General features: G+C 40.0%; 3 protein-coding genes across 3 annotated transcripts; 1 reads left to right on the forward strand and 2 right to left on the reverse strand.

The window, feature by feature from the left end:
• The first annotated feature begins 538 nt into the window (after positions 1–538).
• lrr1 (leucine rich repeat protein 1) lies at positions 539–7591 on the forward strand. Its single transcript, XM_084742667.1, has 5 exons — positions 539–1102; positions 3534–3632; positions 5204–5456; positions 5776–6250; positions 7025–7591. The coding sequence occupies exons 1-5, from the start codon at positions 920–922 to the stop codon at positions 7278–7280; spliced, it is 1266 nt and encodes a 421-aa protein (XP_084598793.1). The 5' UTR covers positions 539–919; the 3' UTR covers positions 7281–7591.
• A 1213-nt stretch (positions 7592–8804) lies between these two features.
• On the reverse strand, positions 8805–13077 carry dnaaf2 (dynein axonemal assembly factor 2). The gene is made up of 2 exons (XM_084742668.1): positions 10704–13077; positions 8805–9294 (listed from the first exon to the last, which is right to left on the reverse strand). Exons 1-2 carry the CDS (start codon positions 12813–12815, stop codon positions 8893–8895), a joined length of 2514 nt encoding a protein of 837 aa, XP_084598794.1. The 5' UTR covers positions 12816–13077; the 3' UTR covers positions 8805–8892.
• Positions 13078–15089: 2012 nt separating this feature from the next.
• Positions 15090–20906, reverse strand: LOC146310777 (Krueppel-like factor 11). The gene is made up of 4 exons (XM_084742670.1): positions 20700–20906; positions 18732–19013; positions 17014–17923; positions 15090–15556 (listed from the first exon to the last, which is right to left on the reverse strand). Exons 1-4 carry the CDS (start codon positions 20736–20738, stop codon positions 15255–15257), a joined length of 1533 nt encoding a protein of 510 aa, XP_084598796.1. The 5' UTR covers positions 20739–20906; the 3' UTR covers positions 15090–15254.
• Positions 20907–24797: the final 3891 nt, after the last annotated feature.

The following is a 24797-nucleotide window of genomic DNA, read 5'->3' on the forward strand; positions in this document are numbered from 1 at the left end:
ACACAATCAAATAAATAAATGGGCACAAATTAATAACTGAGTATCGATGATTTTATGTTTCAAATATCGTTCGGGTTTTGTTACTTTTCGGTTTTATGGCTTGACCAGAGAATTAGTATGAGGTAAACATATTACAATAAGGCAGAGTTTAGTTTTATGTTGGTACGTTTCATTTAATCATATGAAATTTGCAATTTACAATTGTAAATTGTTTACAATTGTAACATTTTAATCCATTAGTCTGTCCCTCAATGCGCGCTTGAGCTGACGTCCTTCCTACAAGGTAACCCCAGACCCGCTAAAGATCTCGCGAAAGCGACAATTTAAACCTAAACCATGACCGTTTCCAAATTCTAGCCAAGTGCTTTCTGTCCCTAAACCTACCCAGATATTTTAACCACACATGGCTGTCACATTATAAACCATAATCATTTCCTGCAAGGTCGTCAATGAATAAACGACGCGCACAAATCTCGCGAGGGTTTCGCAAATCAACGTTTCCCTTTCAAACATGTCTCGAACTGAGTTAAGCAGCGCCTCACTTACGTCACTTCCCACGCGCGCGGGATCTCTTGCTAACAGCAGCTAATCAACCATCTGACAACTGCAAACTATCAGGACCTTTACGATTTGTAAAGATACTGTCAAAATAACCTCAGCAGCCCACAAAAAGCTTAGTTTACCAGCCGTCAGTTGTGTTTAGCGTGTTGTACAGCCGTTCAGATGCAGCTGTGTGTGGGGAGAAGTGTGCTCTGTTGTTGACATCCAGGACAAGCACGGATGTGTGTTGTGTCAGTAGCTCCAGCGGCTGCTAGCGTTACTTTTTTCGCGGAAGTTTTTCTCTCTGGTATGCGTTCAAAGCCTCTACTCACTGTGACTCGGCACTGAGCCGGACTCGAGTCTGTAATATTAGGTTGAGATGAAGCTGCAGTGTGATGTCGAGGTGGTGAATCGGATGCTCCCTACGTTTGGGATGAAGAGTCGCGGCAAAGGGACGAGAGCGGTGCTCTCCATCGGGAAGCATTTGGACAAGACGAGTCAACGCAGCAATGTTTACATGATGATCTGTACAGCCAAAGACAGGGCAGGATCAAAATACAAGGTCAGTGTCTGTCTGTTGTTGTTGTTGTTGTTATTATTATTGTTGTTCCTCTTTATCTTCTGTGCTGTACTAACTGCTGTACTGCGTCTGGTTGTTGAAGCCGGACTTCAAAATTTATCCCGGGGCGTGTGGCCTCTGTGGTTGTTTCCCAAATAATTCTGATGGGAAGTAAGTTGTAAGCACTTTCCTTAATCTGTCATTGGCATCATTAACGATCTGATAATCAATTAGTTGTTCTTTTTAAAAACACAAACATTTTGCTTATACTAAAATATACCAAATTGGTTTTTTTTTTCTTCCCCACTCAAAGCTTTATTTCCACAGCAACATGTATACTGTCTGACAGTATCATATAGCCTATGAATCATATACAGGCATTAAATATCAGATAACACATGAGACTCGCTCATAAAAATAATCTCTGTTGTATTTCAGATCTTTATTTGATAGTAGATCGATTACATTTTACTTGATTGACCAAATTTTTAACGACCGATTAATCAATCATCGATTAATCTTTATCATCCCTAATCTGTTCCAAATTTTCTTAATTAATTGATTAGTTGTGTGGTCCATAATATGTCAGAAAAATCGGGAAATTGTTTTGTTTGTTTTTTTCCATGCAATCAGAACTGTAAAGGTAGATAACAAAACTGCTATGTAGTAGTTGGGGATTTAAGCACAGCATAAAATGAATGAAACAATGGCACAATCATTTGCATGGATCACGATACAGTGTTTTTGAGAATCAATACTGTATCGCAAAACATAACAATGTGTTACTCAAGTATGTTGGTATTTCTTACACTCCTAATGTTGATCACTGTTTGCCAAAGCCAAATATGATGTCCTCAGACATCTTTTTATTCCACAACCCAAAGATATTAAGTTTTTGGTCTCAGAGAACTAAAGAAGCCAGAAAATAATTACATCTGAGAAGCTGGAATCAGAGAATTTAGACACATTTCTTTAAAAAATGACTCAAAACAAGTATCGATTATCAAAAGAGATGATTAATTTAATAGTTGAAACAACTAGGTTAATTACTGTAGATCTAATATTAAATATTAAGCGAAAATTAGTTCTTAAAACATGCATTTAACAGTCGATCCAGATTAAATATCTATATTATCTATCTATATTACATTATGGTTTCTTTTACATTTATTGTTCACAAGTCTGTAAACTTTGTCTGTTTTTGTAGTATTTTAGTTAGCATTCTTTCCTTGCATGCATTTTCACCAGTCAGTGTTTATAGTTTATTTATTTAGTTTAGTTAGTTAGATAGTTAGTTAGTTAGTCCTTTTTAAACAGAAAAATTATAATTGCCTGAATCAGCCCTCTGCTTGAGTTTAAGAGCAAAATTTGTATTTACAGAGCCTCAAAAAGGATAAGAAAAGAAAAGAAGCATTAAGTCTTGGCCGTCAACTAATGATTATTTTCATTTTCACAATTATTTTCACAATCAGTGCTTACCTCAATTTCCCTGAGCCCAAAGTGATGTCCTCAAATCGCTTCTTTTGTCCAACCAACACTTCAAAACCCAAAGACTCTTCATTTACTATCATAAATGCATAAAGGACAAAGAGAAACAGCAAATCCTCACATTTAGAAAGCTGGAACCAGCAAATGTTTGACATGTTTTGCTTGAAAAATGACAAATTTCTAATCGGAGTAGGTGGCAACTAATTTTATTTTGATCAACTAATTTACATTTAATGTTCACAAGTCTATGAACGTTACCTGTTTATGTAGGGTTTGTTTATATTTCACCCATCCATTCAGGAAGGGGCAACTGTATTTTTTTTACATACATACATTTATCCATCTATCTATCTAGAGAGATATAGATATATATATACACATACATACATACATACTATTTTCAACATGTAGGTCACATTATAACAAAATATTTTAGTGTCTACAAGGATGTGCCAATTACATGCTACATTCCTCATAGCCCTAGTTTAATTAGACTGAAAATTAGGGCTAATTTTATTTGTTTGTCAGTAAAACACCCAGACCTTCTGCTACAGTTTCTTTTTTAAATAGACAGTATCAAACATTGCATTAGATTGGCTGTATTTTGCTCATTTCCACTTACTCAATCCCCTGAGTGACTTAAAAAATCAACTTTTTAAATTATTCATTATTAACTTTCCCAGAAAGACCAAGGCTGGAAACACTAGAAGAGTTGTTTTCATGGTTTCAAATGTTGCCTTCAGGTGCTCTTCAGAAGCTCCCGTGTCTGATTTAAAATGTTATAGCTGTAGATGTAAACCTGCATGTTGAGTAAGTGCTTTCAGCAATCCTGTCTACACTTGCTGAGCGACTGTGAATCACTCTTGGTCAAATGAGGACACGTAACCGCCTCAGTGTTGTGTCATGTATTTTTCCATCTCTGATATTTGCCAACTTTCTCTTGCAGCTGAAAGACAACATAGAGAAGTTCTTCACATGGTTTGTGGAGGAAGGCAAGGCCACAGTGAGATTAAAGGAGCCTGCTGTTGACATTTGTCTGAGCAAGGTATGACACCCAACATGATGTAATAATTACAGTATGAGTAGAAGCAATGGTTGGTTGTTGTTTTTTTCCTATGAAGCAACTTCATTCTTATGTCCTTTGACAATTTGTTACATAAAACTCAGAGACAAGAGTTAAGCTGTCCACTCACTCATATATCAGCTAGACAGACACGTAGGCTTGTTTTGACTGCAGTTGATGCCTGGACAGACACCAGCAGCCTCATTGTTTCCAGCTGCTCTAAAGCCCTCCTGGCTGTTTTGAGGCAGCGGTCACCTTTGACCCAGATTCTAACATAGCTGAACCTGTCACGTAGACAGAAATACTCCCACAAACACAGTGACACACAACATTAGGCATGAGCTCCCAAGCTGTAAGAAATGTGTAAACAAGATCTCAATTTACTGAAAGGCCACAATTTTATAAACACCATGATACCACCAGCAGAAACTGCAGCCTTAAAGGAACAAATAAAGGGATTATACAAAGTACTTGAAGTTGTATTAAGTACTTGTCCATAGTTGTTGTCTTACCTATAGTATATGGCGGTCAACATGGTGCCAGTTTAGAGAAGCAGTGGGAGAACTGGTGTCGGAAGCTAAGTAATGAACTGCTGTCAACGGGGTCAGCAGCGAAACATATTTTAGCCACCTGAAAAAAAACAATGTCAGTTTAAGTGTTTACCTTGCCGTCAAACAACCTTTTACTGACCAAAAAAAAAAAAAAAAATCAACGCTGTTATACAAGCTAAATATCACTCCCTCCAAAGCCACCAGACTCCTTTGGCAAAAACAATAATTTTACCTCACAGAATAAAGGAATCACTGGTCTACTGCTGCCTCAATAGGTTAGTAATGATATTGTGTGACTTTGTTGTTGCTCTCATTCACCAAAAGACACACAATAACACAAATGGCGGCTGTTGTAGACCAGCAACTCTGGTATTTCACAAAATAAGATTACTGAAATGGAGTCTGGCTGAACAAGAAATAGCAATATTTGGCTTATATAACAGCAGCTTCCCATTGAATAAAGTTTGTCTGACAGCAAGATTAAGCGTTGAAAATATTCTAGATATAGTGTTTTGTTGTTGACCCTGTACATAGCAGTACATTGCTAAACTTCTGTGCTGGTGCTCCTCTCTGCTTTTCCAAACTGGGGCTGAGTTAACCACCATCTACTGTAGTTAATTCATTGCTTATCAATTAGTACTTCATACAACTTCATTTCAAGTAAGTTGAACTATCCCATTAAAAGTGACCAGAAATATAAATAAACACCACATTGTTTCAGTTTGGGTATAGATCTGTTATTTTGGAACATGTAGGATTGTACATTTATTCACAAAATGGCATCTTATCCCTGTACTACCTGAGTCACTCACATTTATATTCCCAGCAGCAGAAAGTTCATCATGTTCATTCAGAGGAAGTGTGTCAAGATATTCCAGGCCAGTGAATTTAGGTTAGATATTTCAAGGAATCCGGTCATATGCAATCACCTGAGCAGATACTTTGAGTCTAATGTAAGCTGTTAACCCCCCTGTAACTTTTTATTCATTGATTCATTTATAGGCTGATGCCAATAGCTTGAAGAACTTCCTCTCAGCTGCTCGCTTGGCAGACAGAGGAAGTGACACAAGCAGCCTTCCTCTCTCCACACTCACTCCTGTTCGTGCCAGAGACGTAGAGCAACCCAAGAAGAAGCTCACCATAGTCTCCAAGAAGGACTACCCCCTTACCTCTAACTTCCCCTACTCTCTAGAGCAACTGCAGGTCTCCTACTGCAAACTGTCACGGGTGGACATGCGGATGCTGTCCCTAAAAGGTAGAGTGAGACGATGGGGTTGTTGACTAGTGGCTATACATATACATATATAGCCACTATATATATTTATATTCAGCCTGTGAATAGAATCTGATGATAACTCTTTGAGCTTTTCAAAGTTTCAGAAAACAATCATGAAGATCCAGTGTTTTGAGAGCTTCAGATAAAAAGTCAGCTCAGCTTCTGCTGCTTCAATTTAGACCATTTGATCATTTAAATTTGTCTCTTGCTAGTCCCCCAACTTCATGGGCGTGCAACAGTTTATAACCAGAGTACCCCTTTTAAGTGTTGGTATTTTTCTTTTGTTTTGTTTTTGCAGCTCTCCGCAAGCTAGACCTCAGTAACAACCACATCAAGAAACTCCCCGCCACCATTGGTGACCTCAGCTGCCTCTCTGAGCTTATCCTCCACAACAACCACCTGGAAGCTTTTAGTGTGGCGCTCTGCCTGTCCACCCTACAGCGGACCCTCCAGTTCCTGGACCTCAGCCAGAATCGGCTGCAGTCCCTCCCTGCTCAGTTCTGCCAGCTCAAAGAACTAGTGAACCTCAAACTGGACGACAATGAGCTCGTCTGTTTGCCATTCCACATAGGACGACTATCCAAACTGAGGTTCCTGTCAGCCGCGCATAACCAGCTGGCTGTGTTGCCTGGTGACTTCCGTCAGCTGAGTCTGGAGAACTTGGACCTGTTTGGAAATCCGTTTATCCAACCTAATTCTCTGGACCACACAATGAAACTCACATTCCCCCTTCCACTCCAAGAGATGGCCTCCAGAGCAGTGGCGAACCTCAGGTTAGAAAATATAACATACTCAGTGTATCGTACTTACTCTTTGCCAGTGGATGATGGGGCTGGGGATGATTAAATGTTCATTCCAGCACATACCACACCAAAATATGTTCTTAAATTTAACAGTTACAATCTCTTCGCTTACATGCCTCTATATGTCACTTAATGAAATCCACATGTTCCACATGTTCAAATCGGCATAACTTCTTATTTACAGCTCAGTTTATCTTATGTATGAAGAAAATTCATCACTTTTAATGCTGGTTTGACTGTCACTCAGCATTATTTCCATTTTGGAAGGAAATGGCGAGAAACATCAGAATAAAATACCAGGAGTTTAGTTTTCATTAAAACCAAATTGTAACTGGTGTGTTAACTGTATGCCAAGTTAATCCAAGCGCTCAAGGCCTCCTATGTTATGATTGCTGACAAACAATGTAGTATTTAACAGGTTATTTTTTTAAATGGAGTCTGGCGCAGTGCTCACTCCACATAAAAAGAACTGGGGCTACATTACATCACTTGCAGCAAACTTTGAGGAGAACAGTGAGGGTAAAACAGCTTCATTGATCACCAAAACACCAAATCCTTCAGCGCATTAGCATGTCATTCACCACTGGCCCTGCTTGTAACCTGTACTGACAATGTCTCTTCTGCTCTGCTCTGCTCTGATGAGAGAAACCAGCATGACAGTAAACACAGTAAAGTGAACATAAATTAGGTAAATAACATGGATAAAGTAACTCATTATTGTACTCTTTCTGATTCACCTCACAGGATACCATACGGACCTCACCTCATACCTGCCCATTTGTGTCGAGACCTCGAAGTAGCCAAGACCTGTGACTGCGGCCGCGTCTGCATCAATTTCTATATCAAAACGGCGGTCAGCATGAACCTGCACCAAGTCTCTCACACGGTGGTCCTGGTGGACGACATGGGGGGCACAGATGCTCCTGTGCAGCAGCATTTCTGCTCCCTCTCCTGCTACTCCGAATTTTTAGACAACTCCCTCCAGAGAGGAATCAGATGAGGAGGAAGAAACTGCTTTTGTTTGACAGGAGACACACTAACATCTAGAAACTGCTGTGGATTTTTGCACTAGATTGCAAGCTATGAGACATTGTTGGATGGTATCTGATAAGACAACAACCAGAGGAATCTACAGTAGTAAACAGCTCAGTGTCCAGTTTTCTACTAATGCCCTTAAAGTGATAGTTTGGACTTTTTGAAGTGGGTTTGTATGAGGTAATTATCTATAATCTGTGTATTAGCTACAGTAGATTGTGGTCTGCATGACCCAGTTTGGATGCAGCAGGATTACTAATGTTGGAAGATTTAAAAAAAAAAGCAAATCATATTTTAGCCAACTAAAAAAATCAATATCAGTTTAAGTGTACACTATATTTAGAATATTTTCACTGTTTTGCCTTTCTGTCAGACATATTTTTTCAACAGGAAACAGAAGCTAATATATACATCTATGCTCTCTTCAAAACCACCAGACTCTTTTTGCAAAAATAGTTATTTTACCTTGCAGAACACTGTATTTGCTGGTCTACAGCTGGTCTTTTTTTCATAGTGTGTTTATGGTGAATCCAAACTAATCCTTTAAAACACCAAAGTCACACAATAACACAAACTAACCAATCTAGGCAGCGATAGACCAGCAACTCCTGTGATCTGTGAGGTAAAATTACAAAGGAGTCTGGTTGCTTTGGAGAGAGCAATATTTGTGTCATATAACGGTGGTTTCCCATCAAAAAAGGCTGTATGACTGCAAGATAAAGCGGTGAAAATACTCTAAATATAGTGTATGCTTAAGCTGATAGATTACATTTTGCTGCTGACCCTGTCCACAGCTGTATGTTGCTTAGCTTCTGTTCCAGTATTTGTCTCTGCTCTCCAAACTGTGGGTTTGTCAACTGTTATCTACTGTAGCTAGTACACTGACTACTGACTATTGATAAGTACCTCATACAAGCCAACTTCAAATCCAAACTATGCCTTTAAATGACAGGAGATTATTGGCTCTGTTAAGCTTTTTTAAAAGTGCTTCAAACTGACTGTTTTACACTTACATTCAACTTATAATGCACTTCCCACACATGAAAAATGTGAGACGAGCATAAATACATTTGTCACTGCTCCATCTCTAACAGAGTGGCACTGACATTATGTAACTCACAGCAGCACTGACACAAAATGACAGTTTCCCTGTCCATTTTGTGTAAGTATCACTCAATGTCTTTTCTGTTCTTCCTGCCACTTAAAACAAACTGCAGGTTCCCCCACTGACCCACTTCTACTTGGCAGGGGAATAAAGAAATTAGATGAATCACAGTCTTTTCCTGAACACAGTGCCTCAGGGTCCATGAGTAAAGGGAGTTGGTTTTTACTGTGCTAGTGACCCACAACTTTTATATAAATATATGTGAAAAATTCAATAAAATAAAAGTATCCGTTATGTTGTCCTAAGTAGCTTATTCTGGGACACTGAAATGAGTTATGTGTCATTTTTATCAAGTTTTTGAATAAAGTGACTGAAGAAGAATGGTTACGTTTTGAAAATAAGAATATTTAATATTGTTTTAACTGACATGACTTGCATTCAGAACTGCTTTATACAGTTAAATGCTTCATCTTCAGTCCAGTTCATACATCAGGGAGTTCTGGAAGACGAACCCAGCAGATGTGGAGTGATCACTGATGACCTTTTCGTTTCCATCTTCATCGATTTCCCTTAATAACGCAGGTGGAGAGGAGTTGGTGTCATGATCTGAGTTCTGGAAGATTTGCTCTGTCGGCAGGTCATCTTCGTCTATGTTCTCCCTTTCCTCCTGCTTGCCTGTGGCAGGTTCTTCGGAGCAGAAGTTGACCCTGTTGCCTGAACCTCCTCTGCTTGACTTGTTCATTTTAACTGTCACAGGCATCTTGCTGCACTCTTCAGTCGGCTGGGAAATGCAGCAGTCCTTGAGGTTCTCGGCTGGTGTGGAAGACAAAGCCTCACTGGGTCTGTGATGTAGAAATGCAGGATCTGTTTCCAACTAGAACAAAAAAATAGAAGTTAATAGAAATTTACAACCCTAATTCCGAAATCGTTTGGACACTGTAATAAGTAGACAAAAACAGAATGTAATGATTTGCAAATCCCTTTCAACCTTTATTCAATTGAATGAATTACAAAGATGATATTTAATAGTAACACTGATTAACTATCACTTTTTGAAAATTTACACTCATTCTGAATTTGATGGCTGCAACTCATTCAAAACAGGTAAGGACAGATGCATTGTAACTATTGTTCCATCTTTTTACAACACTCAGTAAATGCTTGGAAACTGAGGACACTCATTCTTTAAGTTTTGAAAGTTAAATTCTTTTCCATCCTTGATATACAACTTGAGGTGCTCAACCGTATGTGGTCATGTTTTGCGATCTATAACGCATCACGTCAAATACTAGGAAGCCACTTTGTTGTACCACATGCAGAATGTGCCGGGGCGTTGTAATTCTTAAAAAGATGTCTGGGTGGCAGCATACGTTGCTCCAAAACCTGTATGTGCCTTTCAGCATTAATGGGGCTTTCACAGATGTTACAGTTACCCATGATGCCACGGGCACTAACACACCCCAATGCCATTACATTTGTGCCTGTAACAATCTGGATGGTCCTTTTCCTCTGCAGTCCAGAGGTCACAATATCCATGACTTCCAAAAACAATCTCAAGTCATCAGACAACAGCATGCTGGATGTTGTTATATATGGCTTTTGCTTTGCATTTGCATTTGCAGATGCAGCAATGAGCGGTGTTTACTGACAGCGGTTTTACAAAGTGTTCCTGAGCCCATCCCTTACAGACATGTTGATTTTTGATGCCGTTTTTAGTTAAGTGTTGCCTGAAGGATCAAAGCTCATGGACATTCACTGTTAATGTTCAGTCTTGCCCCTTACATGCAGAGATTTCTCCAGATTTTCTGAATTTTTAAATGATATTATGGATTGTAGACACTGAATTCGCTAAATTCCTTGCAACCACTTGTCAAACTGTTAGTCTGTTTTTCCACACAATTTTCCACAAAGTGGTAAACCTCACCCCATCTTTATTTTTGCATGACTGAGCCTTTCAAGGATGTCCTGTCACCTTTTAACCTGTTTACCTTTTGAATGTTCTAAACAGGTGTTTTTTGAGCGTTCTACAACATCCCCAGTCTTTTGCTGCCCCGTCTCAATGTTTTTGGACCGTGTTTGAGTGTATATTTAACAGTTTATCAGTTTGAACATTATATATCTTATATTTGTACTGTATTCAACTGAATTGAAGTCAAAAAGGATTTGCAATCTTTGAATTCTGTTTTTATTTCTGTTTTACATAATGTGCAAACTTTTTTGTAATTGGGGTTGTGGTGTGATCTCACACAATTTTTACCTGCTCTCTAACAGGATTTATCTCACCTTCAGGTTTGCATCTGGAGTCTCTCTTGTCTTTTCAGTCTCCTCTTTCAAGCCTGATTTCTTCATTTTGGGCGTTGACTCCAAACAAGAGTTCTGGTTCACTTCTCCCTCTTCTCCAGTGACACTTGGATGTTCAGCAGTGACTAGAACAGATTGGTTCTCTGGTTCAGGTGCAGCCACACATGAGTTTTCACCTTCGGAAGAAACGGCGTCACACTGAAAACTTGTTGCACCAGAATCATTTGTCTCTGCTGCCCTGTCACATCCATTTTCTCTTAGTTTGGTATGTTTACTTGTCAGTTTATCTTCATTTTGCTGCCTTTTTTGTTGGTTCAATTTTTGTACTTCCTTATTTTCCTGCTTCTCCACCTGCACACTTTCTTGGCCTTTTCTAATGTGTTTTTCACATTTCGCTATCTCTACCATTGTTGGCCAGTTCAGATCCTCCTCTTTGGTGTCTCTGTCCTCCTTCATCTTCTCCTCAGCACCAATTTCCTCTTTTTCACCATTTTCTCTTTCTCCCATCTCCTTTTTCTCTTCTTCACCTTTCTCTACCCTTGTTGGCAGGTTCAGATCCTCCTCTTTGGTGTCTCTGTCCTCCTTCATCTTCTCCTCAGCACCAATTTCCTCTTTTTCACTATTTTCCCTTTCCCTCATCTCTCCTTTCTCCTCTTCACCTTCCTCTGCCCTCGTCTGCTGCTTCAAATCCTCCTCTTCGATGTCTCTTTCCTCCTCTTCCTCCTCAACACCTCTTTGCTTCACACTTCTCCTCTCCTCCTTCCAGTTAACCTCCTCCTCCACCCCACTTTTCTCCTCTTGCCTCACACCATCACTAACACTAGCAGGCCCTACAGCCAAATCAAAAGCTTCATTAGAAGGAAGAACAGGCAGTGTGACATTCAGCTGTCCTCTCTGTTTGTTGAACTTGGCCTCTCCTTTATCTTCATCCACAGGGTAAGCTAAGGGCAGCTCCAGTCTGTAGGCTGGTTTCGTAGACTCCAGTAGCAGCAGCCGTCCCTCTTTTACCTCAAGGCTGGCATCTGCGACCGTCTTCAGAAGTGGCACATCAATGGTAACCACTATCTCTTTGGGCCTGGGGCTTTGGGCTGAGTCTCTAGAATACCTGAAGTCCTGCAGATCAATAAAAGATCGGTATTTTACTGTGTAGTTTGGCTTGGTTGGCTCTTTGGGTTTCTTAGGCTGGATCTGGAAACTTTTAGGTGTTTCTGCAGGCTTGGCTTTTGAGGTTGTGGTAGACTGTTTCTCATCCGGATATGGGAATGCAAGAGCATCAGGCTCCTCTGAGGGATCCTTGGGTTTATATCCAGGTATGGGTTTGCGGATGACACAAGGCTGCGGGGTGCCTTTGTATTTTGCACTCATCTCTCTCACATTATTTTTATCCACGGTCACTTTAAATGCACTCTGGATGCCCTCCATGGTTGTGCTGACCACCATATCCATGAATCTCTTGTTTTTGCTTGCAATGTGGAGAGTGTCTGGGTGGAAAATAACATCATATATCATGATTTTATTCCCTTTTGTATCTGTGTCTTGCCGCCCTGGGTGCAGACTGTGAGGCAGGGACCAGCACTGTCCTCTGTGGCCCTTCTTAGATACCTCCCACTTACTGGCAGGTTTTCCAACTTTCTCATTGGCACAGATATTGATAAAACACTTCTGCTTGCCGTTCACACTCGTCCTGAGAGCCCTGAATGGCTGGGGGTGGATAAATTCAATCGTGTTTCCTCGTTCCTGCTCCAAAAGTTTGATCTCCTCTTCGTATCTCTTCTTATTCTCGGGATCGGACAGTTCCTCGGCGTAGTCGCGCAGCATTTCTTTGAATTGTTCGTCTTTGAACGCCTTTGTCAACCTGTCGATTTCTTCCACTGTCATGTTCAGTTCTTTCAACTTATCTCCGAATTCCATGTTGATGGTAACAAGGTGAAATATTAAGGCGAGTGAAGTTAGCCTGCCACGCAACTCTGATGAGTTAAACAACAAAGAAACAAACAACTGGTCAGAAGCAAAGTTAACTAAACTGTAAAGGTGCTCGAGGTGTCCTCGCTGAGAAAAATGCAGATTTTTCTGTCGTTTTAAGGCAACTAACATGTGTTTTAGCTCGTGTTTGACCTCCAATTGGCAGCAAATGGTCCAAGTTGTGTTAGTGTAACCATAGCAACGCAATGTAGCGTTTAAATGATGGTAACCCCAGACCCGCGAAAGATCTTGCGAGAGTGAGTTATCTTTCCCTACACCAATCCAAGTGTTACCTGTCCCTAAACCGAGGTTAATGTCTTAACTACCGCGTTGTCACATTATAAAACATATTTAATTTGCTAAATGTGTACAATGAAGCCATTAGTACAAATCTCGCGAGAGTTTCGCAAATCTCAGGTTCCCTTCCAGATACGACCATCATTGTTTTAATAAGGAAGTACTCTTCTGAATAAATTATTGAAACAAACAAAAAATAAACTAAAACTAATATAGAAATATTGAATTGAACTAAAGGCTGACATTGATTTATATAAAGATCTAAAACTAATACTGAAACTATACTCTGGAAACTACCTGAAACTATACTGAAGCGAAAACTTTTTTTTTTTTAAGAACTATGATTATAAAATAAAAAAAAACCTACATTAAAATTACAACTCAATAATACCTCTGGTTCTAATGGTGAAATGACATTATTCGACCAGCAGATGTCGCTGTAGACCAGGCCTCTGGTGGCACACGGCCAGTGAGTATGTCGGTCAGTAAGGCAAAGGGGCGGGTATGCAGGGGAGAGAGGTGATTGGTCGCACCCCCAACAGTTCATATTTCTCACAGTCTGATTGGAAGGAGTGTGCTGTTACTAGGTATGAGACCACCGATTATGAATGTGTGGGTGAGGAGAGAGGCAGAGGGGATGGAGGCTGCACAGAGAAACAGTCCTGGTCCAGCAGCATCTTAACGGCTCCTTTTTATTATTTACTTAATAATAAAACATGCACACTCCCAATTTCTCACACTCCGTGTTAGTTTATGTGGCCAAGGATAGTCTAAATCAGAGGTTGCCATTTTTTTCTCAGTCAAGGACCCTCTTAGAAGATAAAATATCAAATAAATATAGAATGAAATATGTTGCTTTTTTACACTTCTACTTAGTTATGTGAAAGAACAGCACAAGAGAACATGTATTATGAAGATATTAGACACGTATCAAAATTATTCATACCATCTCATCAAAGAACATCCATGACATTCATGAAGAGAGTATGCTTCACTCTCAGAACAGGATCGTCTGTTTCATAGTGGCAAAAGAAGTTCAGGCAAAAAAAAATGAATAAAATAAAATAACAAATTTAAAAGCAAAGCAGAAATTAATGTAACTTTATAAAAGTAATGTTACCTTTATAATTCAGTCCATTTTTAAGACTGTCAGAATCGACCTGTCAATACACATATGTCTGTCTGTCTAACTATCTACATCCAGAAACTAATAAAAATTAAACTGAACAGAGCACACCCACTCTGAAACTCAGCTCAAAAATTAAAATTCTACATTTATTATCAGAGCTATTATACATTTAATATTTTCATTAAACTATGAAACCTTTTGTAAATTAAAAAAAAAAAAAACTGACAAGAGTTCCATGAACCCGTTTGAGAACCACTGTGCTAAATTACAACCAGGCCAGTAAGAGACGTTGAATGAATAAAACACTGTGGTGGTGTGTTATGCAAGAATCATACAGCCTCCACCGCCTCCTCGTTCCCATGTGACGGAGCTCAAATGATCACTTAATAAACTCTTCAAGTGTTCCGTCTCTGAGCTAATGAACAGGACGCAATGTCCCCAAATGGTCTCACCAAAATGAGGAGAAAAAAAAAAAAAATCATTCAGCCAGTCATCCAATAGAGCAGTGGGGAGTAAGAGTGTGACGCACACAGGATGTGGGCAGGCACCACTCACTGCATTTCTGCATGAGACAACCGGGAAAGATTGCTGACTATATCTACAATCCCACACCTCATTTTTCCTGGATTAGATAACAGAGAGCTCATAAAAATGCACAGGGAATGACTTGTTTAATCTTTTGTTTATTACAAATATGTATTAAATAATATGAAAAGTTAGACAGGGAGATATAATCAAGGTATAATCATGGTACTGATGATTAATACTCATATTTACATTGTTTTTCATGTTAACATTTTCCCCAAATATGACATATAAATGCATTTCATAGTACAACAAACAATACATTCACATAGACATGTGTGTTGATACTGTTGATCAAAAGTGTTGTAGGTGGGGAGGAGAGGATGAAATGTATAAGACAAACTTCATACAAAGGCTTTGGCGAGAGTGCATATACATTATCAATAATATCAAAATAAACAAAAGAGAAAAATACACATACAAATGAGCAGAAGAGAGGAAAAACAAGAGTCCAGTGCATGTTTTTTGTTTCATTCCCATGAGTAAAGTAGCAGCAGCCTCCTGTGCTTGGCTGCTCCCTGTGGTATCTTGGGAGTGGGTAGGATGGCAATGTTCATTGTCTACTTGGAGCTGGCAGGCACCAGCATGCTCAGCGTGGTGAGGCCAGGTTTTGAGGGAGGTGTTTTGCAGGCGGCCATTTTGTTCAGGCTCCGAACGTCGGCCTGCCAGGAGGGAATTTTCTTCGTGGTCATGTGACGGCGTGCGTGTTTGGTGAGGTGGTCGCTGCGCATGAATCGCCGGTCACACACGGGACACACAAATTTCTTCTCACCGGTGTGTGTTCGCCGGTGACGCGAGAGCTCGTCAGAGCGGGCAAACCTCTTGTCACAGCCGTCCCAGCTGCAGCTGAAAGGCTTCTCACCTAAGACAGGGAAACAGAGAGAAACAGGAAAAATAAGGAGTCAGCAAGTGAGTCACGAGGGGTTCACTCTCTTCCCATAAAGCATAACAAGGCCGAGAAATGTTTTACAAACAGGATGCAACACTCATCTGTGGTCACGTTTTGTTCCACATGTGCGTGAATATGCAACCAAATATGTCTATGGAGACGGACGATCATTCACTTTATCCACACAGCAGCCATTTTGCTCTTACATCACACTCAGGTTGGGAACCTCAAATGCTGCCCAGCTCTGTCCCAGGTTGATTAAACATAGGAAACCTGACAAACTGTAATTATTTAAGTGCTTCCTGAGTGATCAGCAACTGAAAAGACGATTGATAGTGAAAATCTTAAGGGACATTGGGCATTGATTTCAAGCTAAATAAATATTTTTGATAACCTATTAGCTACCATAGCTAACGTTAGCATTAGCCACTTCACGATGTGATATAAAAGGTATAATTAATGATTCCCTTTATATTTCAGAATCAATTAACACATTTCATATCATATCATATAAAATGGCCGCTGTGTGAATATAGTGAATGGGACCTTAATTTGGAAAATATATGAATGGTAGTCAACGGCAAGAGACAAATTATTCTTCCATCCAGTCTGAATTGTGCCATGAACTACAAACATTGTCACTTTAGAAGAAAATTAAAGATGTTGTGATGTTGATGTTTTTAAGTATAAGACTGTGACTTTCTCACGACTTTCTCCCTCCAAAAGCTAACGTTAACTGCTGACACTATGATGTCTATGTGTTTTCTCGTACCATGTCATGATACAAGCAATAAGTTTTGCTCGTTCTTTCATTTCCTGAATGATAAAAGGACCAGAAGTTGCTGGACCAAACACATCAGGTAAGAGCAAGGGACAGCCATGTTTGTGTTGATGATGGATACTGCGTGAGACAAAATTATTCTGTATGACAGTGTGACTTCCTTCTGAGCTGACAAATTTTATATGTGTAATTCATAGCACAGTTCAGATGGGAACGAACATTTTTTTGTCTCTTACCACTGACTATCGTTCGTATTTTTTCCAAGGTGAGGTGCCATGGGTCACACCTAAACACCAAACATCAAACTCAGTTTTAAAATAAACCAAACTAAGTTCTGCCTACCTAAAATCTTTTGTTGAGACAATTTACTTTTCTTCTTTAGATAAATTTGAATCTTTGAGTTCTAGAAACCCCAAAAAATTGTATTTCAAAATTGTTCAATTATTCACTTTTACTACACTACATGTAAACTATCTCAATGAAACATTCATAGTTGGTAAAACTTTTTCAAAATGTAAGAGCCTGAGTTGGGCTTAAAACTCAAAAATCTATTAAAGTAAGTCACCTTGAAATTTTGAGTTTTCTCAATGTTTTCATTTTTACAGCGAAGGGGAGGGACTTTGCCTCTTTAAATGCACTAAGCCCTCACCTGTGTGTGTCCTCAGGTGAGCCTTGAGGTGTGAGCTCTTAAAATACGTCTTCCTGCAGCCGGGGAAGTTGCAGACGTAGTTTCTCCGACGGGAAAAGTCCATCTTTGTGGCTGTTGTAGTGCCGCTGGGCCCCGCTGGCACATACACAGGGGCTGGGGCCAGAGGGAGCAGCTTGGTGTTGCCCAGGGTCATGACAGTCTGAGGGCAGTTAGGGGCCTGAGAGACAGAGGGCTGAGGGAGGACCAGCATCACCGTGCCCTGGGTCACCGCTGAGCCCACAATGAGGGACTGCTGCACCGGGGCGGTGTTGGATGTGGTAGCGGTCTGAATCCCAGTACTGGATGTCTGAACTGCACCGGGGATGAAGGCTGAGATAATACCTGATTGGTTGCTGACAGGAAACATCTGGCAGATGATTTGAGGGCTCGTGACAGGAGGCGGGGACAGTGTTGAGGGAATGGGCTGTGGTTGAGTGGGGGTGGAGAAACTGTCCAAACAGGATGTTGAGGGACTGGTCTGTTGCTCTGTTTTTGAGGTGGGTAATGTGGGTGTGAGCAGAGCAAGAGGAGATGGAGGTGAGCTTGTCTGATCAGTCTTTGTAATGCATTTCTGCTGCTGCTGTTGGCAGACCACTGCGGCAGCAACTCTGTCTCTAGCTTTCTCTGGGTTGGGGGCCACTGGAATGTGGTGTTGGCAGGGGGTGCTGTCTGCGGTGTGGCGGATGACACTGGTCACCATTGCTCTGCAGGGCTGTGGCGGACGGGGGAGGGCGGGGGTCTTTTCAGCAATGGGTGCCAGGACAGGTTGATGGAGGCCGGAGCCACAGTGTTGTGAGGACACAGCCATGCCAGAGCTCGACTGGAGCATTGATGTCTCAACAAAGCTGGGGCTGTGAGGGGGGGTCATACACTGGAAACAGAAGGAGGAGATGAACATCAGAGGAGTGTTTCTGTACTTTAACAGTGGAGAGTGTTTGCAGAGTTAAGTATCGCAGGTGGTGAACAGGTACACACAAGAATAACGATAACTCTGAGCTATAAACTGAGATTTTTACGGCCCTGCACTGTGAGACTGAGACCACCTGACTGTGTCAAGGCTGTTCTTGCTTTTCCCCAGTCTTATGTCATAAACATTGTCAAAAGGCCAGTGACAGACTGACAGTAGCATTCAGGGCCCTGTAGTTTTTATGATAATAACAATCACATCCATAATCAGAACTGAGGAAAAAACATTTTAAAAAACTTCTTTACAATACATCCCCTGAAAATAAAATTCCCAGGTGCTGAGGCCTGGTGTGGTATCATTTTAGACCTGGCGGCCACCAGACTTGCATGGCACTAGGTTAAATTCTGGGGGAAATTAATAAAGTGGAAAAAAATAAAAAGGTGCATTGTTTTACACAATTAAATTCCCAACTGTGCAGGTCAGCCATAAGACATGTAAACGTCCAGCCCCTTCGCACTTAAATTTTTCCAAATCTGAACTTTTTTTAAAAAAAGTAATTGAAGAGGCCTGTTGTTAACAGTTATGTTTATATATTTACATCAAAATATGAGGGGCTTTCATACAAACCCTGAGTCCCAGGAATATGTGTATTAATGAAACATCAGTTATCTCAGTAGTTTCACAGCTCAGTGATTTCAGTGCCAGCGCCTGGCTCAGACTATTGACATACATATTCAACGCTCGACCTGTGCAGCATGATAAAGTAACTCACCAGGGAAGAGAGGGACACAAAGTCCTTCGGGGGCTCTGGAAGTTCAGGTGGGGAGATGGAGTCGCATGAGTCCGAGGCCGGGGTCAGGGGTCTGGGCTTGCAAGGGTTTGGCCTGCTGCTGCTGAGGAAGTGGCCCCCCTGGCCCCAAGAACTCATACACACCAGCGCTTCGGCTGCCTCCAGGTCCGTGTACTCCAGGCCAGTGGTTCCGCTCGAAACAGACTGCTCGCTATCATGCCTCCTTCTCTTCGCATAGGACCCACAGTGATCCATATACTCAGTCTGAAAGGAACCACAAACAAACATCAGACAGAGACAGAGATGTGAAGCAGAAAGGTACAAATACTATACTCACTGTACTTAAGTTGTCAGGCATTTGTACTCTGAGTATTTTTAATACTTATTTAATGTTATATGTTAACACAAATATCTGTACTTTCTACTCCTTGCATTTTACCTAAAATTTACCTAAACAAGATCACTATTTAAGTTCCAATGCATTTAAGGGAAATGATTGATTATGTTTTGTCCTGCCTTCCTAACATCATGACCTATGTCAACCTAAATGGACAAGACAATAACATAAAAAAGACGATTCCTCTGTCTATCCATCAATGCATGTCACACATAACATAACAGGGCTGTAACGACAATTATTTACATTGTTGACCAATCTGTCAATAGTGCATGAAATGTCAAAACATTGTGAAAAATGCTCATCAGTTTCCCACAGCACACAGTTGCAAGCAACCAACAGTCAAAAACCCCAAAACACCTAATTTACTAACATAAATCACAACGAAAAGCAGCAAATCCTTACATTTAAGAAGCTAGAACTGAAATGTTTTGCTTGAAAAACAACTGAAACGATTAATCAATCATCAGAATAGTGTCTAATTTTCTGTCAGTCAACGGCACAGAAACAGCTGGTGCAGCCAGAAATACTTTTTATATTTACACTTATGACACATGCCAGAGTCTGTATTTTTTCATTTGTACTTGAATAAATAAGCTGTATCAGTTTAAAACTGCACTTCTACTCCAGTGAACTATCTGCGTACCACTGACACTGACAAAGATGTATGTCAATGGCATGTACTTTTGCCAAAAAGAGGACAAAAAGTGGACAAAAGAAGCAAAATGAAAGTACTTCAGTTTTGCCACATCATTGGGTTATCGGTGTTATTTCCAACTACATGATATACGGAGTTGACTCAGCTTTGACTCAGATGTAATCACGCAGACGAAGGGACGCTTTCTACTCTATTAATCAGAATGGGGGGGGATCTATTTCCAGTTATAATCTGCTCTGTCACTGTTCCTCAATCTGAAGTTACCGGCCAAACCGCTCGACGCTGCCAATAAGACCGAGAGGGGGTGTAGGTGGTGACTACACCCCGGCCCAGCATGCACTGCCTCTGGCTCAGAGCCAGGACACCTCCCATCGCCAAATATAGACCAAACAGTGACGTGCAGCCGAGATGAGCCATGTGAAATCCCCATAAAGCGGGTTTGCATCAGGAAGTGGGCTTATTACGTTATAACTTCATAACACACATTAAAAATAAGCAAAACATATTACTTATCCTTTACACACCCTCAACCAGACAGATCAATTTGTTGACACTGACAAGCTCCTGAATACGTTTAAATTGCATTTTTATTTTATATCATCATATATATATGTTATGACATTATAGAGATTAATAAGCAAAACCGCTGAATAAATTCGTGTTAAAATTTTGTTTAGCTACATTTTGATTTAGCATAATATGGTTGGTTTGACATCACTTGGATGCTTACGTGACAAAACAAATATTAGCTAATAAAACTGTGCAGAACTGTTGAATGCTTAATATAGCTTATGAGTGCAGGAAAATAAAATGAAATCACTCAGTAAACAAGCCAGTGTTTCTGGACAACAAAACAAAAGCTTGAGTAACAGTTTAAAAAAAAAAAAAGTCTTACCCCATTTGACTCCATCTCTGTGAATTTTCGCGATGGCATTGAGGAATAAAATATCTGAATATCACTTTTTTGTTGTCAAAGCCAGTAAAGAACAAAGAGACGGCGGTTGCCAGTGCTGCTGCCTGTGCTGGGGTAGGGTTGAGGTCGTTTTTTTCTCTGACTGGCTCCCTTTTCTCTCAGCTGTGTGTGTAAAACATGGGGAGGAGAAAAAAAAAAGAAAAACAAAACTCACAACACGCACAGGCGGGTGGCAACACTTGGCCAATCACAAATGAGTGTGTGCGGAGCTCCAGCCAATGGGAGAGCAGAGAGCGCGTGAACAGTGCGTGCTCGCTGGACGGTTGGAGGAAATAGGGTGCGTGGCCGTTGGTGGGCGTGGCCGTGCGAGTCAGCAGTGTCAGGGTAAACCCGATGAACTGCCATCCGCCAAACTAGGCGAAAGGTCGATCCGGTCTATGAGACATTCACGGACTGTGGGAATGACCGGACGGCTCGATGCAACATGTTATAGATTATCCAAAAAGAAAAATATTTTATACACATATCTGTCCACCATGCAGCATTGTAAATCAGTCATAGTCAAAGTGAAAAAGGACTACATAGCTATTAATTGACAAGGAATCTAAACCAAATCTTTTTTATAAAAAAGGAATATTCAAATAAATAGTCTATATGCCCTACTTTATTGTTGCTGCACATTTTAAAGCTAATTTTTATCATCATTTTATTATCGATGTTCAGCTAGTTTCTGAAATCTCAAAACAGACTATGTTAGGGTATAAAAATCAGAAAAAATGCCAAGGCTCTCTCTTTTAAAACAGTTTAAATGTCTTTGTTGTCATTGCATGGTCATGTTGATGTGACAGTAAAGGTATTTGAGTGCCTTATGTTTTTATGGCTTTTGTGTACATGTGTCCCTATTCAAAGAGCACCTCAAACAAATTAATTTTGAATTCAAGAACAAAATCAAACATGTTATTACTGTATTATATTGATGAAAAAAGTTAACAAAAGCACTCACATCCAAATGTGATAAATATTGAGTGCTGGAGACAAGTAGCCTGCATATAAAAAAAAAAAGGGGGGGGGGGTGACTCTATTATATTGGACTAGATTATGCATAATTGTTTTATTGTATTAGGATGTTTTGTTTCTCCTCAAGTGCAGACTACAAAATATTAAAAGTGTGTCTTCAATTTGATTTGAAAAGACAAAACCTCAAAATTGTATTCATGTTCACAATTTATAGTGCAATTTTTAGCTAAAATGCTATCAAGTGTTCAACAATGTTCAATACTTTTGAAAAATGTTTCCCGAACCTCAAACCTCATTGCATTAAAAATGCTTAATTATACATTTGTGTACTTCTGTATTGATTATTGTGTAATTTCTTCCCCTGCTGCACAGTCTGTGATATTGCAGAGTATTCTTTTTCATTTATTTCATTTTAAAATAAAATAAAGAATATAACTATTTGGTCCTGGTCTGGTTGAAGTCAAAATGTGAAGGACAAACAACAAAATTATTCCAACAAGCTTCTTAAGAAGGGAGTTAAGTTCAAAGTTTACAAGGGAAACTCTTGAGGAAAGATTAGGCTAGGTTCACACACATTATCAATACTTGATTATGCTTTAGTCTATTATCAATTGCATATACCACTTTATTGTCAATGGAAACGGTCTGTCAAAAGAAACCTTGATTTTTCAAGCTCTATTGTCAGCTCAAAAGTAAGGGAACCTGGAGGAATGTCATTTCTGCCACTTTTCCCACAATCCCTAAATGCAACACTAGTTCCAGATGAAGCGCGGGTTTCTGTCTTGTTTTTTGTAGCTGTTTGTGCAGCTTTGTCACAGAAAACGCAGAAAAACAAGTGCTTAACTCTCATCACTTTAACATTTCATAACAGAAACAAAACATCACTGAGTTTCAAAGTGAAGAAAATGCTTTGTTTTATCCATGGTGTTACTGTATACCTCAATAATTTATCAGCATCCCTTCAAAATCAGCTTTCTCATCATTTTTGTTTTTTAAACTAGGTCACCCATGAGTGGTAACATAACAAACTTTATAAATATTCAATAAACTCGGCTACAGTGTAACAGGTGTAACCCAGTCTTCCTCATGAACGGGACAGTTGTTATGGCTGTAGCCACTATTTAAGTGATTATCAAATTCACTGTCCCACTTATACCCATATAGGTGTTCAAAGTTATTATAATTATTTATGACTACAGATGCTCTGCACTGATAACCTATTGTCCTAAGTGCAGAAAAAAACATATTGTGCTTTATTCTCCTTATTCTAAATGTATTCTTTAAACTTTATGTAAAAGTTGGTGCATGTTTTTCCTGTGGCCTACTGTCTGAACATTTCTATTAGGTGAAAGTACATGTCAGAAAATTCAAATTGGTCTTGACCTACATATGCTGTTACATCACCAACTGCATTTGGACAAAGAGAAATCAGCCAACGAACCTCTGGAAGTAAAATGAAAAAGGCTCCAGTTGAATTATTTCAGAGATATCATCAGTTCTGTATAAACTAGATGATGTGGTAAAAAGAAATAGTAGGGCCAGTGTCAGGCCCATTATATTTCATATTCTGTTTGTCTTTCCTGTTTATTAACAAACTTTACACCTTTCCCTTTTCTCATATTGGTAAACTGGTGTTTGTTTGTAGTTTGCCTGCAGCAGGAGGGAGTATAGCAGGTGTGTTGGCCCCGCCCTGGCAGCGCCTGGCTGCTATCGAGGGCCGTGCCTCACGGTGACTCACATAAGCATGACCTCAGGGAGCAATGAGGGCATGGAGCTCTGGCAGTGCAGCTCCAGTGCCAGCAGTTAGCGAGAAGAGAGGGGAAGAGGGAGGAGTTACAGGAAAAGCGAGTTGAACGCAGGCATGACAGGCAGCCTGGGCCTAAGTACAGCAGCCTGTTTGTGATATAAGTGGGGCAGGCCGCTTCAACTTAGTTAGGGAATCTGGAGGAAAGGTTACGCTGGCCCTATCTGGGCCTCCACATGCACACCTCCCCTGTCCAACCAACTCCCCCAGCTCAGGAACTCTAGGAGAGGACTCAAAAAGGGGGGCGTCGCCCCAGCAGGGTTAAATATACCACCCAGGGACGATATTTCACTAACAGTCCCTGAACTCTGACGGGCAGCCAGAGACAGTGTCATGCAGACCAGAACGTTGCTTCCACAGGAAATATATACATGGACAATGTATATAAAAAAAAAAAAAATCTTACACTACATGATTTATTAATGTTTTATGATTAGGTTATTAAAAAATGCATTAATCTTTAATAAACAATTACAGACCCATTTTTTTTTTAGAAATGTCCCCAGATGTCAGACTTTTATTGTGAAGATGTTGACCATATTATCATCACCATACTGTTGCTGCTTTTCACATTCAACCTGATGCAAATTCAGAAAATCCTGAGTGTATACATGTACGTTTATATGTGTTCATTTTGTTTTATATTTTCATCCTATTCCATTCTGAATTTAATTAATGAGCTGTGAACAAACTAACTGACTAACTACTAAATCAAGGTAGTGGAAGGCCAGTAACTCCCATATTCTGCAAGTACTGTTTTTGCCAAAGGGGTCTGGTTGAGAGAAAGATATTGACTTCTGGCTGATATAGCAGCGTCAGGCTTCCAGATGATAAGTTTAAATGGTTAAATACCATACCCTTAAACTGCTATTAATTTCTTTAGGTGAGCTTTTTTTAGCTGACTAAAATACATTTTGCTGCTGACCCTGATCACTGCAGTATATTGCTTAGATTCTGTGCTGATATTTCTGTCTGCTTCTCCAAATGGGGGGCATTTGGATGATTACCATCAAATAATCGGAACTGTCCCTTTAAACATATTCACTTCCCACTCCCACTTCCACTTTTACCGATAGCTTTTACCGTCATATTTCTCACTTTATACATTTCTTAGGACAGCAAACTGGAACAAATAAAAAGAGGAATACTTTCGTGTTGTGAAATCCCCTTGCTGTACTTTTTTCAACGAGTTTATATTTTTTTTGTTCTGATGGAATGCAGAGCCAAAATGGATTTTGCAGATTATTGTTCAAGATATA

The sequence above is a fragment of the Lutjanus erythropterus genome, chromosome 18 (assembly GCF_056507025.1).
Source record: "Lutjanus erythropterus isolate fLutEry1 chromosome 18, fLutEry1.hap2, whole genome shotgun sequence".
Lineage (NCBI taxonomy): Eukaryota > Metazoa > Chordata > Actinopteri > Lutjaniformes > Lutjanidae > Lutjanus > Lutjanus erythropterus.

Coding starts and splice junctions, on each gene's coding strand:
- dnaaf2 (XM_084742668.1), bottom strand. CDS start 12,815: ATGTTAGTTGCCTTAAAACGACAGAAAAATCTGCATTTTTCTCAGCGA. Junction 9,295..10,703: donor CTCCAGATGCAAACCTGAAG/GTGAGATAAATC, acceptor TTTTTGTTCTAG/TTGGAAACAGATCCTGCATT.
- LOC146310777 (XM_084742670.1), bottom strand. CDS start 20,738: ATGCCATCGCGAAAATTCACAGAGATGGAGTCAAATGGG. Junction 17,924..18,731: donor TTGTGTCCCTCTCTTCCCTG/GTGAGTTACTTT, acceptor TTCTGTTTCCAG/TGTATGACCCCCCCTCACAG. Junction 15,557..17,013: donor TCACCTGAGGACACACACAG/GTGAGGGCTTAG, acceptor TCCCTGTCTTAG/GTGAGAAGCCTTTCAGCTGC.
- lrr1 (XM_084742667.1), top strand. CDS start 920: ATGAAGCTGCAGTGTGATGTCGAGGTGGTGAATCGGATGCTCCCTACG. Junction 3,633..5,203: donor TTGACATTTGTCTGAGCAAG/GTATGACACCCA, acceptor ATTCATTTATAG/GCTGATGCCAATAGCTTGAA. Junction 6,251..7,024: donor AGAGCAGTGGCGAACCTCAG/GTTAGAAAATAT, acceptor TTCACCTCACAG/GATACCATACGGACCTCACC.